This window comes from Pseudopodoces humilis, chromosome 10, assembly GCF_049639895.1.
Source record: "Pseudopodoces humilis isolate 2021_Gansu_Grassland_sample_001 chromosome 10, ASM4963989v1, whole genome shotgun sequence".
Taxonomy (NCBI): domain Eukaryota; kingdom Metazoa; phylum Chordata; class Aves; order Passeriformes; family Paridae; genus Pseudopodoces; species Pseudopodoces humilis.
In genome coordinates, this window is record NC_142209.1 from 2436905 (window position 1) to 2460207 (window position 23303).

At 50.0% G+C, this 23303-nt stretch overlaps 1 protein-coding gene across 3 annotated transcripts in view; it reads left to right on the forward strand.

The window, feature by feature from the left end:
* RGS8 (regulator of G protein signaling 8) overlaps positions 1-20731 on the forward strand; it is a 28666-nt gene extending 7935 nt beyond the window's left edge. The window contains exons 1-6 of one of the 3 annotated variants that reach the window (XM_088060709.1): positions 421-553; positions 1258-1796; positions 3590-3691; positions 4604-4668; positions 12551-12717; positions 14379-20731. In XM_088060709.1, coding sequence (XP_087916835.1) covers positions 1771-1796; positions 3590-3691; positions 4604-4668; positions 12551-12717; positions 14379-14561 — 543 coding nt within the window. In that variant the 5' untranslated portion in view covers positions 421-553; positions 1258-1770 and the 3' untranslated portion in view covers positions 14562-20731. Of the gene's footprint in view, positions 1-420; positions 554-1257; positions 1797-3589; positions 3692-4603; positions 4669-12550; positions 12718-14378 lie in introns of those variants that run through there. The other 2 variants (XM_005528688.3, XM_088060710.1) reach the window with 2 other exon arrangements.
* Positions 20732-23303: the final 2572 nt, after the last annotated feature.

The following is a 23303-nucleotide window of genomic DNA, read 5'->3' on the forward strand; positions in this document are numbered from 1 at the left end:
CTTTGATAACCTGAACGTCCTAATCACACCCCTCCTTTGCTGTCTCTCAAGGAGAAACCCCCAAAACACATCCATGACGAGGCTGGTAATTCTCCTTGAGAGGGTTCCTTCCACAGGAGGGGGAGGCAGGACGAAGAAGGACGGAGCAGAGGAGGCAAAACCCCTCTCCCAGACCTTCATTGCAATTTACCAACCACCACAGATCACATTTTAATGTCACGGCTGCCTGGATTTATTTGCAAACAGAGGGAACATCCGTGGCTATGGCAGCCGTGGGATGGCTGGTCCCAGCACCCCTGGAGTCGGACAGACTTTGGGATCTCAGGGAAGTTGGGTGCTGCTCAGAGGAGCAGGTGGTTGCTGTGGGGGCTGAGTGGGTGGGAGTGGGGGCGAGCAGAAGGCTCTTTCATAACAGCACCCCAAAATTCAGGCTGCTGGAGGAGACTGCAGGGGAGAGGGCAGATGGCTCCGCTTCCAGCTCGGAGCAGCGGTGGGAAGGAGAAGCAGGAGCTGCTGGACTCTAGGAAGTCATGTGCTGCGGCCCCACATGCGGGTGAGGCTGTTAATGAGGAAATTTAAAGGGGCTTAAGGAATTACAGGGATTGATTTCAGTCAGAGCACAGCGAAGCAGCCCGTCGGGGTGAGGATTAAGGAAATGCACTCACTGGCAGTGCGGCGCAATCCCGCTTCCATTAATTTAGTGGGGAAGAGGCTTTGTGCGTTTTTAATGTAATCAGGTTTTAAGAGGGATGTTGCGTTGGGCAGCCCAAGCTCGGGGGTCTCCCCAGCCCCAGCAGAGCAGGGTCCTGACTCCTTGCACGCCCTCTCAGCTCTCATCAGCTCCTTGGGCTCCTCCTGGGTTGTTCCCAGTGACAACATGACATGGAGGGTACCTGGAGCTTGGCAAATCAGAAACCTCTGCTCGTTGTAGAGCCCTGTTCTCTGTCCCCTGGCTCTCCTGCCTGGTGGATCTCACCTTCACTCTCTGTTGCTGTGAGAGTTGTCAACCAGCTGCTCCCTGGCAAGGCTCACGAGGACCCTGCCATCTCCAATCTCCTTCCCTCCTTCCTTCCCTCCTTCCCTCCTTCCCTCCCCTTTTTCATCCTGTGCATCTCCTCGGTGCCTCCCCACAGCTCCCACCACCCCAAACGAGGCCTTGCTTGCTTGGAGTTATTTTTGTGTGGGTGCTTGAGCCTGTGCAGGTGAGAGGAGCGGTGCCTGCAGATGCGTGAAGTCCTCCTGTTGTTCTGTTTGCAGTGCCAGCTTTTCCATGATGCCTGGCCAGTCACATCAGCCATGACCCGGAGGGACAGGCACAAGAGGTAGTTTGGTCTTCTTAGCGAGCTCAGCCCGGAGCTCTGCCCCCTGAGGAGAGACCTCTGGATGTGTTGAAGGATGAGTGGGATAATTCCAACTCCTGCTGCTCCCTGGTGAGCTGGGACACCAAACTCGAACCGCTTTAGACCTGAAGTTGGACTTTACCTGCAGTCCTGGTCTTGGAAGGAAATGCTGTCTCTCCTCTGTGACCACCCCTCAACTCTCAACGTCTTCCACTGAACAATTGACTTTCCACGCTACGAGGCAAGGATCAAATGGGTTGAGGACAACTGGCCCTTCTTGGCTTTGGCAAAGAGGATTCTTTGGTGCATTTTTAAGTGCCAGGACATGAAACAGTAAATCCCTTCTTCCTGCGCTCCTGCCTCCTGCAAGCCAGCCCCGACTGCGGTCCAAGCCAGCCAGTTAAAGGGTTAACCATAGCTGGATGCCTGAATGGCTGCCTTACTGATCCCACGGAGGTAACTGGAAAGACACAGTGCATCCCTCACCCCTGCCCATCCTGTCACTGTCTACCTCGTCCAGCAAGCCCTTCTGCTCACTGCAGGGTCCCCTCTTCCTTCCTGCCCTCCCCTTGCCTCTCCACCTCCTGCAAAATTTCTTTTCCCCCCCTCTCTCTGTCCTGTGTCCTGTCTTGGAAGTCCTGGCTGAGAGAAATGTGTTCCAGGAGGAGCAGCTCCCTGCTCTGCCCCCCACCCGCTCTCATTCCCTGCTGCCCTCCCTGGATCTCAGGCGTCACGGGGGAACCTGAGCAGCGCTGCCAGAGCAGGGAGCAGAAAGGTGGGGGGTAGGAGGCATCTGGACAGGTACCAGCAGGATCCTGTAGCGGCCTTGGTGTCCCCTGGAGCACATCTGGGAATGTGACACTCCCTGTGCTCCCACCTGGAGCTTGTGGAGCATCCCAGGCCCACGGCTGTGGGGCCGTAGTTGGAGGCTGTGCAACAATTCCTGTGACTGAGGAGTTCCTGGCTTTTGTGCCTGGTAAATGCTGCGAGCTGCCTCTGCTGCACCAGGGAGACACTCGGTGCATTTAATTAACATTTAATTTGCTTTAAGATTACATTAAAATGTGCAATAATAGAAGCTCTCCGAAGGGCGGGAGGAGAAGGGGGAAACAGGCGCTCTACAGATTGGCTCAGGCGCTGGTGCTGAAGTGTTCTGCAAGAATTACAGATGGAAGGGGGGAAAAAATGCTGTACTTCTGCAGCCACAGAAAGTCCTCGGCATCTGTTTGGCAGCAGGGCTTGGAGAAGGGCTTTCAGCAGCTCCAAAGTAGGTCCAGCAGCTGAGAAGTGGAGAGTGGGTCGCTAAATGCTCCTCCCATGGTCTGGAGGAGAGAATGGCCCAGTTGGACATCCAGGGAATCTCAGAGAGGAGATTGCCCAGGGCTGGAGAGGCAGATCACAGAGCCTGTGCAAAGGCATGAAGCAGCCCCTGGATGTTTTTGGGGAGAGGGTGGTGCCAGTCCCGTGCAATGCATGTGTGTGTTCCATTCCCCCGTGCCTCGGTGTCCCTGCCCATCCCGGCTTATGTAATGGAGGATGCTGCGGCTGCTGTCCCGGGAAGGGGCTGGCCAAGGACACCAGGGGCTGGCACAGGACAGAAGGCTCTGGGGCTGGGCTGAAATTTAGAGGAAAAAAAGCAATAAAGCCATTTTCTGCCTGGGTAAGCGTGTCAGGAAACAGGCAGTTTGATCCTGCTTATGTAATCCTGAGTCTAAAGAGGCCGCTTGGGATCGATCCTGGCCGGGAACTCACGGTGCTGCAGCACAGCCTCACCTTGCAGGTGCCTTACTACCCCTCTCCTTCCTCCAGCCCTCTCCTGCCCTCCACCTCTGGTATTTGTGTTTCTGGTGCTGCTGGACTGATTTCTTGTGCTGCTGCCCATTGCTCTCCTCCCACACCCGAGCAGAGCAGGACTTTCCAAGGAACCATCCCAAAGCACAGCAGCCTTTCAAAGCCTTTCTGCCAGCCAAGGCAGCTGAATGCTTGGTGTGAGTGAGCCTTCAGCTGCTCTGCTGCTGTGCTCACCCTTAACACCTGCCTGGAGATGTCTCAGGGTCCCTCTCACTCAGGAGGGAACCAAGGACACAGATCTGCAACAGAGCCACTGAGGTTTTGTTTTGTTTTGTTTTGTTTTGTTTTGTTTTGTTTTGGGTTTGTTCTTTTTCTTTTGCCAAGCTGGCTAGACTTATAATCATCCTCTTCTTTGGTTTTCCCCTGCTAACACCCCTGCTTCCCCACCTTGACCACAGGAACAGAGGGATGAGGACTCGCCTGGGCTGCCTGTCTCACAAATCAGACTCATATAATGATTTCACAGCTATTCTTCCGGACAAGCCCAACCGGGCTTTGAAGTGAGTATAGCTGCAGCATCCCACCCCAACCTCACTCCTGCCCTTCCCCTCCCCACCCAGCACCCTTCCCTCCGGTATTGTCTTCATTTTGTTGTAATTTGTACGAGCTGTGGCCGCTTCCACGAGGAAAACAAAGCGGCACTGAGCCAGCAGGAGCAGCCTCAGGAAATACCTGGATCTCTGACACCAGCTCTGCCGTGGGACAGGACATGCTCACAGTCCCCACTGCTGCGTGTGGGACATGTCTGCACCTAGCTGGGGATGTAATTTACACCTCTGTCATCACAAATCGAAGCCTGAGCAGTTGGCTTGGTGTAAGTGGTGACCAGAAAGTTCAGATCATCTTCAGCTCAGCCTGGTATTTAACACTGCCAAAATTCGGGTGATGGTTTGCACAATGCTTGAGGGAGATGCTTCAAACCCTCCAGAGTCCTGATTTGAGAGGTGTGGGATGGGATTCATCTGATCTCGAGTCTCTGCTTGCACCTGAGCTAAGATCTGTCCTTCCCCTGAAAGCCAAGCGAGAGAAACAAACACTTCTGCAGGGCTGAGTTTCATTTCGCCTGACTTTTGGCTTTTACAATGTAAATGTCTGCATCTGAGCTTGTTCCCTGGGCCTCTGCTTAGAGTCAATGAGGAAAAATTGGTCCCTTTTTTGGGCACGATTCATCTGCCCTATCTTACCTGCCCGCCTGGGGATGTGAGATGAGCAGAGATGAGTCCCTGCAGGTCCCTTGGTATCTCCTCACTGATTCTAAAGGAAGCCCAGGGTTACTTGGCTCAGTTCTACTCTGTAGAGCTCCAAAATCAGGTGAGGATAATTCCAGCCTTCCTCGGTGTCCTCATCAAACAGCTCCAGAGGGCGTGAGCAGCCGTGGGTTGTCCGTAACTTGCCCCTTCCTTTCCTTACAGAAGACTGTCAACAGAAGAAGCGACGAGATGGGCAGAATCTTTTGATGTCCTTTTGTCCCATAAATGTGAGTAGAGATCAAATTCTACCTTTTTTTCCCCCTCCTCTGCCCTTAACCCCTGTCCAGGGACATGGTCCCTCAGAGCTGCTCACTCCCCAGCGGTCACCATCCTTTACAGGCAGGAAAAAAAAAAAGAGTTTTGTGTGTTCCCTTCACGTCTTTGCTCCTGACCACAAGGAAAACCCTAAAGCCATCAGCCCAAGGTGCTGCCTTTTCCAGCTCAGTGCCCTTGACCAGCTTTCCCTGTCACAGAGGAATCACCCCCTGAGCAGAGCCTGACTTGCAATTATCACAGCAAACCCCAAAATTTCACATCCAGAGTCCTTATGCCAACCTATAACCAGCACCTCCCCACTCTGTTCAATCCTAGAAGTTCTGTTCAGCAAATATTGCTGTGCTTCACCAGCGTTTTCACACTGAGAAATTACAAACAATGCAAAGTTCCCAGTATGGGTTCATTCATGGGCTTCTACTGGAGAACAAAACCCAAACGAGTCGAGGCTGGGGAAAAGTCAACGTGGGTGCTGAGCTGTTTTATGGCAATAAGGAGATGTCTGGTTTGCTTAAAGGCTCAGGTTTTCCTCACATTTCAAAATGTAAGTGTAGAATTATATTATTAAGCAAAGGGTAATTTAGCTGGGTTTCTACTGAGATGACAGCAGTTTTGGCAGGGAATTAAGTGACAACTTTAAACAGGCTGGCTGACCAAGGCAGGAAAACCAGGATGTAATTTTAGCAGCAGTATCTAGTTGAGATCATTGCTCTTGCAGCCAATAGGGGAAAAAAAATATATGGTGTAGCTGGGTATGGCTAAAAAGGAACATTTCTTTTGTGGAAATTCAGAGCAAGAAGGGGAAAATGCACCAAGGAGATTGCAGGGTACCTGGGGGATGGAGAGAGGGGAGGGCAGGATATTCACACCCCTGTTATCATCCAGAACTCAAACCCATTTCTTCCTCACTGGTGTAAAAGCAGAAATTTTCTTTATTAGACTGCAGAAGAATCTCTTGGATTACAAACCCCAGTGAATTTACCCACCTATGTCCTGATGTCATACAAATTCTTCTCTCTTCAGCTGGCTACTGCAAAAATGCTAAATCAAACCTTAGTTCAATTATTTCGTCCAGCAGCCTCCACAAGGGTGTCTGGTTTTATTAATAAATTAGCCTTAGAGAGTGATAAATGAATTATCAAGATCTTTCCCATCTCTTAGAATGGAAAGTAATTCTGATAACTCTCTGGCACTAATGAAAAATATTCAGTTTCTAATGAAAAATATTCAGTTCCTAATAGCAACAGAAGGTGATCTTTAAAATTTAAATTAATCTTTTTTTATCGGCAGTCACGGTGACATTGCCTGGTGATTGGTGACAAAAAAAAAATAATTGTTGTTTAATAAACTACTTTCTAAAGGAATATTTTATAACTGCTCTGCACCTGAAGTTTCTGGAATTGCCAGCCTGGCAGTCAAGGGTTATAATGATGCAAATACAAGAAGTTCTTTTGAGACAGAATTGTTATTTTAGTTACACTGGTTTAAAGGAGAGAAGAGCACGTACTCATGGAATTAATTCTATTGTACGAGTTGCATTTTTGCTGTTAGGGATGTGCTGATGTTAGACAGGCAAGGGAGCCTTATGCCTTAACTGGCCAAAATCTGGGAGTAAATAAAGCTGTGCCTGGCCTGCTGGCATCTGTCTGTAGGGAAGCTGCCAGCAAAAATTCTGCTTTTAGTGCCAAGAGCAGGACAGAAATGTCCCAGTTGAATTTCCCTGTGGCTGCCCAGGTGAACAGCATTAGCCAGGGAAAATCAGAATTCATGCCTGGGGGCGTGGGCTTGGGGAGAGTTCTCCCCAGCTGACAGCATCAGCAGGTAGAGCACTTCTGCTTGACACTTGTCTTCACTAGATGGACAGTTCATTTCTTTTGGAAAGGGGATTGTGACTTTGGGGGGGTGTTCTGCTGCAGTCAGATGGTTTTGGTCCCTTCCAGCCAAGCTGTTCTCCAGGGAAAGCAAACCCCAAAGTGCTGGAGCAGGATTCAGGAATAGGGTGGAGCAGCTGAGAGCGGGGCAGACCTTGTGGGCAATATTGCAAGGGCTTGGACAAGTGGCAAAATTGCTCCAAGGAACAAGGATGGGGATCAGAGCACCCTGAGAGGATCTCCAAAGTGCCCAGCTGAGCAGGCTGCCCTCGAGCACAGAGGAGGCTCAAAGGGCTCCAGTACTTCCAAGTGAAATGGGAAAACCACTTCTTCCCCTTCGTATTCTCATGATTCTCCAAAAGGTTTCTAGGTGGAAGTGACCTGAGGAGGTGTCATGGGTTACACAGGTTCCATGGAGAGCCTCGTTGTGCCAGGCTGGCTGGGGGTTTGAGCCACCTGCTCTAGTGAGGACCGTCCCTGCCCATGGCACAGGGGTTGGAATGGGATGATTTTTAAGGTCCCTCCCAGCCCAAATCATTCTATGATCACCTTTACCTTCAAGTGTGATGGCCCTGGGGATCTCCCCCTGATCTCCCCTCACCTTTCTGATGAATGAATGACTGTGCAGGTCATGTTTGATGAGAGGAGGACTGAAATCCCTCGGGATTTGAAACGATTTTGTTTATGAGTGACCCTCTGCATAGAGTGGTCTGGTTTGGATTAATTCCCTGAGCCACTCAAAGGATAATTTAACTGTTAACAAGAGATTGTGAGAAGGAAATGCAGGAGGGCTCTCCCCACCTGGCTTTTGTGCTGGCCCTGGGACCCAATTCCCTCATCCCTCCTGGAGTGAGCAGTGCTGAGCAGCAGGATTCAGCAGCTCTGGATGGATGGGTCAGTGCAATGATATCCTAATTGTTTTTGCTAATGGGTGAAGCAAATCAGCTCAGAACCCCCCGGGGTCAGGCAGACAATCCCTCTTTTACATCAGGAGCCCTGAGCTCACTGCCAGACACCTTCCCTGGGGTCAGGGCTTCTGAGCAAGCAACAGGAGAGGGGAGCCTGATGCTGCTCTTGTCAGGGAATTGAGAGAGTAAGAGGCAGATTGTGTGCAGCCTTCCCCTGGGTGCCCAGGGAGAAAAAACAGTGTTTTTAACACGCTGGATTTTGGCATCTTTTCCCATTTTGTGCCGGGGAAGCGAGCTCAGCACAGCCCCCAGAGCGTGAGAGCATGCCTGTGAGTAACTGAGGAGTAATCCCCTCGCTGTGCCTGTGCCCAGGAGGCACAGGCTGGCCAGCCAGATGAGGATTTCTTTTGACAGGCTGCTGGAGGGAAATACAAGCAGCAGCATGTCTCATTCTGCGTCCCTCACGGGGCTGACACATGGCTTTTCCTTCATCCAGCACCCAGCAGGACAGTCTGTCCTCAACCCTTGGCCACTTCTCAACAAAGCACCCAGCACCAAAACCCTTCCTGCTGAATTTTTGGGTGATTTTTCTAGAGATTTTTTTGAAATCTGGAGGACAGGGTGATTTTTCTCCAGATTTTTTGTGATCTCTGTGCTCTTCCGCCCAAACTTTATTGTTGTTCTCCTCCTTCTGTTGTCTACACATTCCTTCACTTCCTACACAGCACAGGAATATCCCAACCTACTCCCAGCTCTTTCTAAGCCAGAACAGCATTAGCATTGTGCTGGTGACAGGCAGCTGAGATTAAGGGAAGCACAGCTCAGCAGCAGCGAGAGCACCTTCGTGTTCTGTGCAGAGCTATTTTGACTTTGTCCCTCCAGCCCTGGACCCAACACGTTCCACAGAGCCAATCCATCCATCCACCAGCCGTGGGGACTCCACCTTTACTCCCTGCATGAAGTCTGCTTGCTGAGGGGGTGAAACACATGCATTAAATAAATGATTGTTGGTTGCTTTCTTGCTCAGGCTTGGTTATCAAACTGCCCGGATGATTTAGGCCACTAATCTGGGCTCTTCCTCATGCTGATGAAGCTTAGTTGAGACCTGCCTTGTGTTTTCTGCTCCCCACTTCAGTCTCTTCTTGCTGGAAAGGATCCACTTTCCATCTCCTGAACGGGATTTTGGGAGTCCCTGTGCTCACAGGGTTGTTGAACTGCCTGGCACTGCCCACTCATAAAGCACAAATCCCTGTCATTCACAGGTGACCTGCAGGATCCTGAGCAACGTCTGAGCACTTGCACAACCCCTCCTGCACGTTCCTCAGTCAGTCTGAACGGAGAGCAGGGAATTTTGAAGTTTATATTTACCCTGCCAAAGTCAAATAGCAAATGCCTGCTGCTTCAGACTGAGCTCAGGGTTCAGTAAAGAGCTCTGCTCCTTTGCCTTCAATTTATCTGCTCCATCAGCATCGATTTCCTCCTTTGGCTTCAAGCAAAGGACTCTCGAGTCAAATTCCTGAGTAACTGTCCAGCAGATGTCCTGTTGTACACCAGCACATCTTGTCCTCCTGAGTGGAGGGCTTTTGGGCCCCAGGTTAGGGATTATCTAGTGCTGCTGCCTCTGCAGACTTCTAATCCTGCTTTTAATTTCTGTGCTTTCTCAGCAAAGCATCCCTTTGGAATGGCACGCTGGGAGATTTCAGGAGGTGAAATCTCCTTCCTGCCCATATCACGCTGCGCTCCAGTGGTGGCTGCCCTGGGAAAAAAGACATCCAGTTGGGTGGGATAAGCTTAGAAATGCTCATCATTCATGAGTGACCATTCCTTGAAAGCCTTCATGTGCTGTGAAGGAGGGCAGGAGACTGAATATCAATATCCAGGTCAGATTCCAGCTCAGGTGGTGGCAGTTCCCACGCCTGATTGTCCTCCTGCCCTTTCCATCAGACTTGTCATTGTTCCATGACAAACTTTTGGCAGCGATTCCCCAGACCTGGCTGGCAGGCACAGCTGGAAAGGCTGGCAGGCACTCAAGGGCTAAAGATGAAAACTCTGGAAATCCAGGCAGTCAGGGATGACCTCTCCTGCATCCAAAGTGTCCCGTGCAAGGTTCAGCCTCACCACTTGCAGCTCCTCGAAGGCTGTCAGGACTGCATGACAGGAGGGTATAAAAAAAAAGCAGAGAACAGCCAGACACTATTATTTATCCCTTCACTGTCTAAACTTATTTCAGGATAAAAAAGAGCTGATTGACATTAGAGCAGGAGGCAGAGCTCATGGAAACCTCCTGGTCCCAGGGGAACCTGCTGCAGCTGCTCTCTGGGGCAGGGCTGTAGCAAACACCTTTCTCTCTTTGTCACTCATGACATTCCCTTCTTTTAGCAGATATTATATTTTTTCAGGCATTCTATTTTTCAGGTATTATATTTTCTGGGCATTATATTTTCTGGGTATTATATTTTCCAGATATTGTATTTCTCAGGCATTTTATTCCTCAGGCAGCACATTTTTTCAGATATAATATTTTTTTCAGGTATTTTATTTTTCAGGTATTTCAAATTTTTTCAGGTATCATATTTTTTCAGATATTATATTCTGCATCAGCCACCTTTTGCAGATGTGGCACTTCCTTGCAACACTGCTGTTCCTGCAAGGGATCACTCTGTCAGTGCTGTGGATCTGGGGCTGTTGTAGAGGAAAAGGGGAAAAAAAAAAATAGATCAGGGCAGAATCAGGGGAGCAAGACCTCAGCAGGGACACAGCAGAGACATGGCAATGTGCTTGGGTGCTGGAATATTTCATGTCAAGCATCCTAGGTGCTTGATGATTTATAAAATGACGTAGATCTTGAGTTACTGGAACTTTCTCCCTGATTTATTTCTTTCTTTCTGAGAGCTGTCAGCCTGCAAAGACTCCTTGCCCTGTTCTCCAGTCTTTCCCTTGCTCTCACACAGGTCCTGGGAATTTTAGAGGCGCTAAGGGGGACACAGGTTTTGGAAAATGTTTCTGTGTCCCAGATTTCAGCAAGGGCAGCAGCTCTACAACCTTCACCACATTTATCTACCCACGGAGATGCTCAAAGCAGCCACGGGCAGGGTAATCCTGGCAGGTGCCCTGCTCCTTTGGCAATCTGCTCTGCAGGCTTCTCCAGGGCTGAATATTGCTGTCACAATATTGCCCCAGGCTTGGACCCACAATTTGCAGTGTTACTTGGACAAGAGGCCCGGTTCTGTCTATCCTAGCAGCGCAAAAACCCCGATCTCCTCCTAAAATTGCTCGATTGGAGAAGTGTCAGGACGAGCTGGAATAATGCAGCTATTTCTGGGGCTGACAGCAGGAGGGAGCATGGCTGAGATGGGATGGATCCATTTTTATTGCTGATAGCAGACTGCTGATGGAGCAGTCAGTGCAAAAAAACAAAACCCTAATGAAGGAGCTTTGAGGAGCGCAGAGCAGAGAGGTTTGGCCTCTAATTTGGGCTTGTCTGCCCTAATATCTCTTCTGCCTTTCCCTCTGAGGATCTTGGCAGTCAGACATCTCCTCTGACTGACACACAGACAGAAATAGGATTGTTTGTTGCTGTTCAGTACCCAGGGCCACTGCTTAGGGCTCGAGGCTTCAGCAGGAGCTGGAAAATATCTCCATGTCCTAAGTTATTACCAGAAACAAGGGAAGCAGGAGGAAGTTTAGGACATGCAAGGGAGATGCAGGGCAGTGTTACATTGCTATAAACCTGTAGCACACATGGCATAAAGATATATACAGCAAATAGATAGCATATAAATAGCATATCTATTATATATAGCATATATATGTGTGCATACATGCATATCTATATATAGCTAGATACACATATATATCTATATACAGATATATCTATATCCATATATATCTATATACAGATAGCATATACAGCATATAAACCGGAACTGGAGAAAATGTTAGGATTATCCACAGGGATCTGGACAGGCCTCAGAAATGAGCCCGTGGAAGTCTCATGAGTTTTAATAAGATCAAATGTAAAGTGCTGCACCTGGATTGTCCCAAATATCAATCCAGGCTGGGGGATGAACAGATCAAGAGCAGCAGAAGGACTGGAGGATGGAGAGGCTGGACATGCCCTGTCCTTGCTCTCTTCATCCTTCCCAGGAGTCTGACCTCACCAGGCTCGTCCCAAATTCCATCAATATTTTTAGACAGTTGCTTGGAAGTAGCCAGTGCTGACTCAAGAGCTTTCCTGTCATGAACTACAAAAACCTGCACCCTATTGCAAAAGACCAGGAAGAGTTAAAAACACATTACTGGGAAAAAAAGGAAAAAAAAAAAAACCAGAGAGAGAAGCTAAATTTATCCCGAGGAGAAAGGGTATGTGTGAAACCTTCAGCTACTTCAACGCCGCTGGTGTCGCTCAGGGAAAAGAAATAAAAAACAATGGCTGTGTCCATAAATAGGCCCAGGCAGGGCTTTAAGAGGACACAGATTGCCTAATAAATCTTTCCATATTTCTAATCTGCCCCAGCTGACTCAGATTGCGTTACTGAAATGTCACAATTGCTGAGCATTAGCGAGTGATAAGCACACTTTTACCACTGACTAGACAAGCTGTAATTAGGCCGAGTCCTTTCCCTCTCCCCTTTATTGGAGCTGTAACAGACTCTCCCAGAGCTTTCCTCTGTTTAAATAGGAACTAAAAATGGCAGAAGGCAATAAAGCAAAATGACAGAAAACATAGGCCTCAAGTCCACAGCAGCCGTGTTTTATTAAAGGTTTTTTTTAGCGACACAAAGTGTTGCATTAACACGAGCTGAAGCTTGATAATTCCACGAGTAACGTTCCCAAGGGTGAGGGTCCCGGTCCTTTTAGCTGGAAAACGCTTTGGAAAAGTTACATCAGGTGATGTTTGGCTTGGTGGGCAGCTCACGGGAGCCTGGCTGATCAGTAAATTACGGGCGAGTGCTGGGATCGCGGAATTTGGGAGAAAAATCAAGCGGCCTTTGCTAGGCCGGGGGTGGATGGAAGGATGTCCGTGAAAGCAGCAGCTCCCCGTGTCTCTCCTGCAGATGGGCTGGCAGCTTTCCGTGCTTTCCTGAAGACGGAGTTCAGCGAGGAGAACCTGGAGTTCTGGCTGGCCTGCGAGGACTTCAAGAAGACGCGCTCGGCGGCCAAGCTGGCCTCCAAGGCCCAGCGCATCTTCGAGGAGTTCATCGACGTGCAGGCCCCTCGGGAGGTGGGTATGGAGCACCCCTCAGCACCCCAGCTGGGTGCTCTCCCTCTCCTTTCCCCTCTCAGGGAGTGGCTGAGGAAGGTGGCAGTGCCACCCCTCAGTCACAGCCCGCCGTGACTCATCGCTGCTGAGGGCAAGGGCTTTGGTGACATTAAATTAGTCACAGCCAGGGGCTTCACTGGCAACCTCAGCCTACATTTCCTAACCTCACCCAGCTCTCCCCAGGAGCAATTTCACCCTGCTGCTCTCATTTACCATCAACCCTCGAGCAGGCTGTTGGGCTCTTTCCTCGCAGGACACTTTGCACAGGACCAACCCACCCACGAGTAACTTGTTGGCTCCCAAGGGAGGAGAGTTTCTCTGCTGAGTAATTCCCCCCTCACCCAGACCTCCAGAGAGGTGCTGAACAAAAAAATGAACTCTGAGCTGAACAAAAAAAAAAAAAAAAAAAATGCAGGCTCAACAACACTGAGCCTGGCATTGTTAAATCCTTTAAATCGCTTATTTAATATAAATATTGGATATTAATTTTAAAATTAATATCTTAATTAATATTTTATATTTAAAATATTTATTTAAATATGTACAATTTAAATCACTTGACGGGCTGATGGTGCTGTCAGATCCTGCACTGGGTTACTGCAATCTTACTGCACCCAGCCCCTCCTGCTCCACCTCATGGGTGCCTGTCGGGGACTCCAAAATGGGCTCATTTCCCTCCCTGTCCCAGCTGGGAAGGCCACTGGGAAGGACCCAGATTCACACCGAGGTCCGTGGGTGTTTCCCACTGTAATTCAGGAAGCCAGATGAGATTTTAAGGACTGGAAGGCTGATTTTTGATAGGAAATGGGAATGCAGGTGGGATGGAGCCTTTCCTAAAATTTGGTCCTGTGGTGAAGTTTCCTTAGCGCTGTTACATAATTTTGGCATGCCAGGAATATGAAATTCTTAAGCAAATGCACAGAGCTAATCCATACTGCCGACATCCACGCTGAGGCAGACAGCTTTTACTTTCCAGGCTCCTTCAAGTTTGGACACTGAGTTAATAACAACAAATAACATCTTTCCAGCCATTTTTTTTTTCTTCCAGACAATAACCCTAAAATTATTTAGCTCTGCTAGGGAAGGAAAGCAGGAAAACTCCATTGGGTGGCTTTGCAAACAAGTGGCAGTCACAACATTTTAGGGTGGTTTATTTTTTTTCAAGCCTGTCCTCCAGATAATTGTAACGTGAAGCTGCTATGGGAAAAATCAAACAATTTATTTTAGATCAACAGAGTTTAGAAACATTTAATAAGAATGTACTGATGGTTTAAACCCAGTTTATTCACCCCTCTGTTGGGCATGTGGTGAAGAAAAGGGAGCAGGAGAGAGGTTAGGCTGAGTCAGCAGTTTTAGGTGATGCGCTGCCTAAGAGTCTGAATAAAAGTAATTTGATTCCAGAAGTGCTCAGATCACTATAAATCCAACTTTTCCAGCCTTGGGGCAGGACTCACATCCCTGGATCACTAAAATCCCCAGAGCTGTGGGGGCTGTTCAGGCATGGGCAAGGGTAGGACCCTGGTTCTGCTGCTGTTTCTCCATTCCCATGGAGAGGGGATGTGACATTTGGAGGAGGCCAGCTGGACACTCAGTGCCAAACTCTCTTCTGCTGCTTTCCCCAGGTGAACATAGACTTCCAGACTCGGGAGCTGACGAGAAGAAATGTGCAGGAGCCCTCCCTCTCTTGCTTTGACCAAGCTCAGGGGAAGGTGCACAGCCTGATGGAGAAAGACTCGTACCCCAGGTTCCTGAGATCCAAAATTTACACAGACCTGCTGTCTCAGACCCAGAGGAGGCTCAGCTAGAGCAGCCATGGGGCCCTCAGAAACCACAACAGCCAAAACCCATGTCTAAATGTGAAACTTTCTTGGTGTTAAAAGCAGTGGGAACGGGAAAAGAGGGAGAAGGGGCAGAGGAAGCTTCCAGAGAGTGATCCAGATGTGGTATTAAGACTCTTTGGCTTTCTGTGCTTTTGGGTTTATTTTTGGTTAGCAGTAGCACCTCGCAGTCGTTGCCTCTCTCTAGCACAAACCCAGAACCCTCTCGAGTCATCTGTGGGCAAGGCAGGTTTCCTTTAAAATTGCTGGGTTGGTTTGTGTGTAAATAACACCTTTCCATCCTCCCACACATCTCCCTGTCTCTCACCTCTCCTTTGTGCTTGGAAGGGCCCCAAGGGCAGTTCTGACACTTGTGCAGCCACATCCAGCCCACCTCTCCCAGGGGTCTGGACCCAGAGGCCGAGGGGAGGGAGAGAGGAGACAAAAGCACAGGATTTATTCCCTTTCCTGGAGTGGAAACCATCAGCAAACTCAGCTCACCTCCCCATTTTGTTTGCACACCTCATGACGTGGCTGCTACCCCGTCACCGACCCTTTTCCTTCAGGGATGGAGACTCGGAGTATTCTCCACAGGACTGTGTGAGGAGCTGAGTTTTCCTCGTGAGGAAAGTCATCCCAAAAGCTCTCACCAGGCCTGGGCAGTCAAGTCCTCTAATGTGAATGATTGTTTTTCATGGCTATTATTTATTTGCGCGGTATTTCAGTCTCAGGGCCCCAGTCGTCATTCAGGCTCTGTTGTGCTGGGCACTGGACCAAAAGCTTGCACAAAGGGGCTCCTGGTGGCTCCTCAGGAAAGACCTGGAAAGAGTGGAGAGAAGGAATGTCCCCTCTGCCCCTTGCTGAGGTGTAGGAAAAGCACAGCAGATGGCATTTTTCACTTGGTGCACGGCAAGGTGAAAAATCACATTTTTCTTATTTTATTACTGATTACTGACTGTTCCTACTTACTGCCAGTCCACTGTGGGTTCAGAACTCCCCAAGACACACACCCTGCTGCAGGGTGCTTGATTCCAGTGGGACACAGAGAGCATGGAGTGAGCAGGATGGGTGTCTGGGTGTGCAGAGGGGTGTGAGGTGCTCCTTGGCCCTATTCCCATAGCCTGGATGGCAGGAGAAAGCTCCGTGCAGATGTCAGGGGTGTAGCACCTCCTCTGTGCTGGGCAATAATTCCTACCATCTGATGGCCCCATTTCCATGGCACTGCTGCTCCAGCTTGGCAGATTCTTGCAATATTTTTGAGGGGAGAAGCAGACAGCCTGTCTGTGGATTTGAGCCGACAGAGCAGAGGTCTGTTTTCTTAATTTAATGAAGGCCTGGAAAGTGACCCTATGGATCTTTTCCTTCTCTCAGTCATCCCCAGACCAGAGGCTGTCAAACTCTGCTCCAGCCAAGGGTGGTGGGTGGGTTTGATACATCAGAAAGCTGCTGATAAAGACTTTGCGTAACGTGGTGTAAATGAGGTAGAATGAACTCTAAAGCCAAGCACAATGTGTTTGGAACAAGATAAAAAAAAAAAAGTCTGGCTGGATATTAAAAATCACTGTCCATTAATTAAGCAGGAGACAGCTTTATGAGGCTTTTTGCAAGGATGATGTGCAGGGCAGTAGGACAAACAGGTTTAGGATCAAGACAGAGGTGGTAACCACGCTGGGTTTATTCTGGAGGTGTGTTCCTGCAATCTTTATGTTCAGCAGGGAAACCTGCCTCTTTCAACGCCTGCTTGGTCAGCAGCAGAACCCTCTGTGGAAGGCAAATCCCACCTCCAGTTAAATTTCCATGAGGAATGGCCAGGAAGAGCTGCAGTGACCCAGCATTCCTGGCTGTCCTCTGCCCCTGCAAGGACCCCTGAGGACACTGTTGAGGCACAGGAGGCCCCTCATGGGACACAAGGGACAGAAAGGTCTGCCCTCGGCAGTTTGACACAAACTTTTTGCCGCTTGCTTGAAAGTGGGAGAGGTGAGAGACCCCTGGAAGATGCTCCAGATTTGCCATGATTTCTCCAAGGGCACCAGACCATGCAGGAGCTCAGTGTCCCAGAGATTTTTGGCAAGCCAGGCACAGTGGGACAGGTCTGGGGAACCTGTGCAAGGAATGGGTCACCGAAAACAGATGCCTTGGAGTGGCTGCCAAGACCACAGGCTAGACAGAGTTAAGAGGATAAAGGAGATATTTATTAAAGGCCTCTAACAGGGCAGTGCAAAAGCCTCACAAAGGCTACACCCAGCATGGACAATGGCCATGAGTTTTTCAGACAATTATAATTTTGGTCCATTTACATATCAGGGGTTAATCCTCCAGTTACAGCTTCAGGCAATGAAGTCACATTCCCCCAGTTTGCTCCCCCATAATTCACTTTTATTTATACTTTTCAGGGCCTGAGGCAGTGAGGTGTCTTTGGATCACCCAAAGGGATTGTTTTGTTTAACTAAAATGTGAAGAGAGTTAACCACACTTTACATGGAGTTCAGAGCTACGCACCAGTGCAGCAGTACAGGATCTGGAAAACATAAAAGCTAAAATCTTAAAGCATCAGCCTGCGGTCCCAGTTTTACCCAGTGACCCCAGTGCTGCCAGAGGGCAGCTCAGCCTCAAACAATCAGAACAAGTGTTGCAGGTGGTGAAGGGAGGCCACCTTGTCTGGTCCTGCCTTCCTCCTTTCCACCCTCCTCTTGCCTGCACGTGCAGAAAGCATCCCAGAGCTGCCCAGGGTGCCAGAGCCAGCAGCAGGAGGCTTAAGCAGTCATGGCTTTCAAAGAGAAGGCAGAAGGCCAGACTCGTGGTACCTCTCTCCAGACAGATCTTCTGAGTGGGCTTGGGTGGTGCTGACCTCTAGTGCCAGCTGAGGCACCCCAGACAAGGCTCTGCAGCACCCTGGGGAGGGTCACAGAGACAGCCAGGCCAGGGGACACAGCAGGAACCAGATGTTTGTGTCGAGGAATGTGAGTGGGGACAACCCCCAGGCTCCCCTGGTGGCTACAAAGCCTGGTCCTGCTCAGACTCCTGTGACTCCATCTCTCCACAAGGTCCTCCAGCAGCTTCGGTGCTGCTGTCCTTTCATTTCACCTCAGAACTCACTTCAAAGTGGCCAACACCCTGTAAACCCAAGCTCCTTTCTCTCCTCCACCCACCTGGGGAATTGCCTGGAGCAGGGTACACCTGGAGATGCCATTTCTGCCTGGAATCAGGCTGGCTGGTGCAGGGGAAGTGTTTTCCCCATTAAATTGGTGCCAGGCAAGGCCCTCCATTGGGAGCAGCATCCCAGAACACAGAGGGGAGCAAAAGTATTGTCTGAGGCATGTGAGTCTGCCACGGTTATTTTTGTTGCTGCTCTTGCAGTTTATCTTTCTGGAAGGAAAGCAGACTAGTTATTTAAAGTAAAATTCTATTTTTCTTAAACAAGAAAATGGCACCAGCTGCTTCTTTTATGGAAATGCCGTTCTGAAGCGAATCAAAATAAGCAGCTTGTAGCTCTACCCCTTAAACCAGGGGCTGATCAAGGGAACAATGACTGAGCCAAAGCTTTGGAAAGAGCTGAGTGGTGACTAATCCTCACCAAGGGCAAATATCCTATCCTTGATTCATCTCTTTCTGGTGTGAAAGGGATATTCATAACCCACAAACCCATTTCCCCTCTCCACAAGCACACACCCCCAAAATTTTCCTCCTGTTAAAGTGTTAAAGTGTGCCGTCACATGAAGAGCGGGGAAAAAAATTGGTTCACTCAGTTCTTTTTATTCTGTTTGCTGGCACATATCCAGTCAGCTCCCAGGTAGTTTGATGGCAGAAGGGAAAAAGAGTTTACAAATTTCCTTTCCCTTTTCTATGAGCTTCAGGTGGTGTTAACTCCAGGATCAGACGCAGAACTCTGACCTGTCTAAAGTTTCTCCTGCTTTGGTCCATCAGCCAGGTTTGGGATGATTTCCATCACTTTTAGGGGACTCATTAATGCACCAAGGGCTCCCTGTTGTCCATGCTGGGGAGGTGTGAAGGGCAAAGTCTTGCCAGTCTAAGCAGGGGAGGGGGAAGTTGCTGTGTGTGTCTGGGGGTGTGGGTGGATGAGAGTGCATGTGACTTCATCTGTATCTTATTTAGTGTCCTCTACTAGAGAAGCTTTTCTGAGACATAGATGTGCATGTTAAAATAGGAGAATTAGGCATAAATGACATAAACTGAGATCTTTAGCCAGTGTTGTGTTTGCCTCGTGTATAAGTCCGAGTAGTAGTAAGAGACGTAAAACTCTGCTAGGCTTCCAGTTACCCCTAAGAGCACATGTATCAAACTGAACTGAATGTTCACTGATAGACACAAAACCAAAATGTTTACAGCATTCAGAGCAATAGCAAAGCATACCTCATGCCAGTCCTGGAGTGCCTCTCACCCCTCAGTGCAAGCTCTCCCCTCCCTGGGGGCCTCTGGCTTCTCCCCCCAAACTCCTCTCTCCTTCTCTGTCCCATCCTGGTTGTCTTCCCTCCTCTTCCTCCTCCTTGAAGCACTCCAAACCTTCCTGTCCACCAGCACTGTTTGTCCTCATCTGTCTGAGCCTGGGACTGCCCTAACCTCCCCCAGTTTGCCTCTCCTCCATCCCCATCCATCCCTCCTCTCCTCTTTGCCTTTCCCTTCCCCAGACACGTCTCTGGTCATGCCATCTCCCTCCCACACGCCTCCTACTGCCACTGTAAAGCACCTACGAGCTCTTCCTTGCCTGTTATATAAGAACAAAACGTTTCACATCATTTCTGCATTATCTTTCATCCCTGGGGCTGCTGCAGTTGTCTCCTTCCTTGGTGCTGTGCTCTCTCTCCGGCATCGTAGCATTATATCCCAGAACTGGAATTAAAGTTCATTTTGCTGCTAGACCAGAATGCTTCTCTCTCCCACAAACCCCTTGGGCTTTGCAGAGGCTCATCTTGTCCCCAAGTCTTTTGTCTTCCTTCTTTTTTCTCCTCTTTCCATGCACGCTGCACATGCAGTGCTTGTGGCAGGGGCTGGCTAGGGTAGAGGGCGGCCGTGCCGGGGTCACTCCCAGCTGGGCACCCCCGTGGCCCTCTGGTTTATAAAAATAGTCTCAATAAAGGTGTGTGGGTTGTATTTGCTCGTCAAAGTCAGTCATTGTGCTCTGTGCCTCCTCCTGGCTTTACAGGAGGATGTGTCTCTAATCTGGGACTGCGGTGAACTCAGCGGGAGTTCAGGGAACTGAGGCCGTGGGAGGGAGGTGGCAGAGGGGGATGAGCTTGTCACCAAAAACATCCACTATTCTTGGCAAAAAGACCCAGGAGAAAAGGCAGTGCCTGCTTCTGGAGGGACCAGGGAGCTTTGGGGACCAGCTGTGCTGTGAATTGTTTGTCTCAAGTGGCCCCACACCTCCCCAGTTTGCCTCACGTGCTGCGTGCCCCAGGCTGGCTCTGAGACATGACGAGGAGCTGCTCAGCTTTGCATTTCCAGTGTAGATAACATCCTGAGAGAAATGTCTTCATGTTGCTCTGTCAGTGCCTGCAGCCACCAGCTGGAAAGCAGTGAGGGGAAGGAGGCACCTTCTGCTGGGTTTACTCCTTGACCTCTGTGGGACTCCTGGCAAAGAAGAGAGCAGGGTACAAGCACACCCTGGGGTAGATCCCCCTTCCTTAAGAACCACAATTGAAGATCTCATCTTCTTATAACCTCTCCCCCCAACCTCTCTATGAGTTACCCAAATCAGAGCTCGGATTTGTCCTTAAGCTCCTTGGCACCTCCACCTTGTGTGCCCTTGAGGACCTGACTGCAAGCCCAAGCGCCCAGTAAGGCTGCTCAAAACAACAAAGATGTCTTGTCCCTCTGGAAATGAACTCGTGGGTGGCTCAGTGAACTCAGAAGTGAGCCACCAGGTAAATGGAGCAGCTCCAAAGTGCTTCCCTCTGCCACGTTTTTATTTCCACGAGATGCTGCTGCTGTCGCCTCGGCGGCGTCCGGGTGCTGCTGCCGTGGGGAGACACCAGCAGGAGCACTTTGGGCAGGCCACAGGCTGCTCAGGCTGACCCTTTCCCACTCAGGGGAAGGCATGGGCTGGGCTCCCCGGGTTCCTCCTGCATCAGCTGCTTGTTTGCTCCCTTCCCTGGGAGGCTGGAGGAGCTCCTCAGCCACGCCAGCAATCCCATCGGTGTTGATACCCCAGAGTCGCATCACCACGTCGTGCAGTGTGACCCCTGCTCTGTACAGACACCCTGAGGATGTAATAAACAGCCTGAGACTATTTGTTCTCTGCCTCAGTGTCTGAAAAGCTGAAATCCTGGGGATGGAGGGGTGTCCAAAGACAAATTGCTGTGGAGGAAGAGGAGGGGAGAAGCTGTTTCTCCTCAGCCCCTGGTTTCACTGCTGCAGACACGCTGCATGGGGCAGCAGAGTGGGCTTGTGCTGGCTCCCAGCTGTCCATGGCTCAGCTGGAGCAATGTAGAACCAGCCTCCCCAGAGGTCCAGTTTGGGGAGATGAGTCAGAAATGTGTCAGTAGGACCTGCAAGGAAGGAAAATCCCAAGAGCCTTCCAGCAGCACATCGCTGTCCTTCTCTGAGTGCAGCCCGTGATGGATTCCCTGCCCCAAACCCCAAACCCATCACAGCCAGAGGTGCAAACACCTGCTGAACCTGCTCCCTGCACCAGGAGAAGCGGTTTGGGAGCTCCTGGGAAAAGAAGCAGCGTGGATGGATCGAAAATAATCTTCATCATCCAAAGAAGATCTTTCTCCAGACCATAAAAGCAACCCTGTGCTCCAGCAGGCAGCTCAGACCCGGATGAAAAGCCTCATCCTTATGGGATAAAGCAGGGAGGGATGAAAAGGAGTAGGGTGAGAGTCACCAGCCAGTTTGGGGGGTCTGGAGGAGCCTGGGATTGCTGGGGAAGGGTCAGGCAGCAGCTGAGGGCAATCCTGGGTAGCAAAGGGGGAAGGGGAGGCACGAGCAGGGAGCAAGGCAGTTGAGGCCAGGTTAGGTTTTAGTGGGAAATTGTATGAAAAAGAGAGATTTACTGCAGAAACCCTGAGGGGCTTCAGTGAGGAAGGGCTGAGCATCTCCTGAGCTGGTCTGGCCTGCAGGAAAAGCAGTGACCTGGATCTCATCTGGCCCTGGGCACACTGAGGGCTCCCTCGCCCACTCTCCCTGCCAAAGGTGAGTGTTTGCTCTGTGGGCTGCACGGGGTTGCATTTAAAAGCAAAAATTAAATGGGCTTGTTTTCCTCTGGAAATGGGTGTAGTGGGATTTATCAGTCCCTCTGGCTTCTTTCTATCCCCCTTATTTTTTCCCCTAAATCCCTTCTTCTACTGTTTCTCATCTGCTGCTTCTTCCCTCAGCCTGTCTCCGAGCCAAACCAATTTGAATGCATCCAAGGAAGGATCTGCCATTAGTGCTGCTCTGTCTCTCCTCTTAGTTGGGATATATTTAGCCATCATCTTTTAGCTTTTTTTTTTTTCCCCCTGGCTGCTCAGTGGCTTTAAAAAGCAGGTGCTGGGAACGGAAAGAGAAGATTAAAAGTACCTGCTGTCAGCTACCTCTCCCTGTGCAGCTGTGCAAAGCCAGCACGTGAGCAGAGCGGATAACAGCTGCCCCTTGAAAACCTCCTTTGTAATTCTAATTATTATTATGATTATGAATTTTTAAAAAAAAATTTCAATAATCTCTTTCCAGATTTCCAGAGCAGCTATTTCCTCCTGTGCCACCTGTGAACACTTTGGGAGAGCATCAAAGGCCCCGTGGGTGAGGGTGAGGGATCCTTCATGGGCAGCTGGGATGTCCTGGGATGGGCTGGGCAGGCACAGATGGAGCCAGGCTCACCTGCAGCCACGTGGAAATGGTGTCCCACAGGTGTCCCCTGACTGTCCCTGTCCCAGAAGCTTTGCCCAGCTGCAATGTGGCTACTCAGAGACCACTTGCAGATGCCTGGCTGCTGTCTAGGCCTTGGCAGCTTCCCTGCTCCTCCCTGGCACCATCCTAGAATTTCTCAGCTTGGAAAAGAACTCTCAGATCATCAGGTTGGACCATTATGGCAGCATTGCCCAGCCCACCACTGAACCCTGTCCCCACCACTGCACTCCTGCCTGCACAGCACCAACCTCCATCCCATTCCCATCTCCTTGGCTTACTGCCCCCCTCAAAGGCATCCAGAGCTTATCAACAGCTTGCAGGTGGGGAGGAAAGGGGCTGTGCAACACGAGCAGGGCCTTTAAACCTCCCATTTCTGCTCCTTTGCATTCAGCACCTCCCCTGATTCCATGGCAGGCTCTGCTGGAGTGCCTTCAGGTTTGACCATTCCTGATTGCCACCTCTCTGGTTGCCCACTGGTTTAGGAGAAACTGGGGACAGGCTCCTTGGTGAGCAGTGAGACCCCAAGAGCACAGCTCAGCCTGGCTCTTCCCCTCTTCCTTCTGCCTGCCTCCCCTTCCCAATCTATTTCTGTATCTTCCCCGTATTCCACTTGAATGGTATAAAAATACAAGAATACAAAATACCAAAACACCGCTGCCAGAAACTCTCTTCAGAGCTCGGCTGTGCACTGGGGCACGCACTCAAGGGCACTTTGCACCCTGTCACCAAACCCTTCCTTTCCTATTCCCCACCCCATTTCTGTAGTGTGGGACTGAAACCTTTGCTTTTGCTTTTTCCAAAGTTGCTGGCACTTTGCAGATGCTGACCCAGGAACACCAGCAGCAATCCCTGGGGCTGATGGGGTGTGTATGTGTGTGTGTT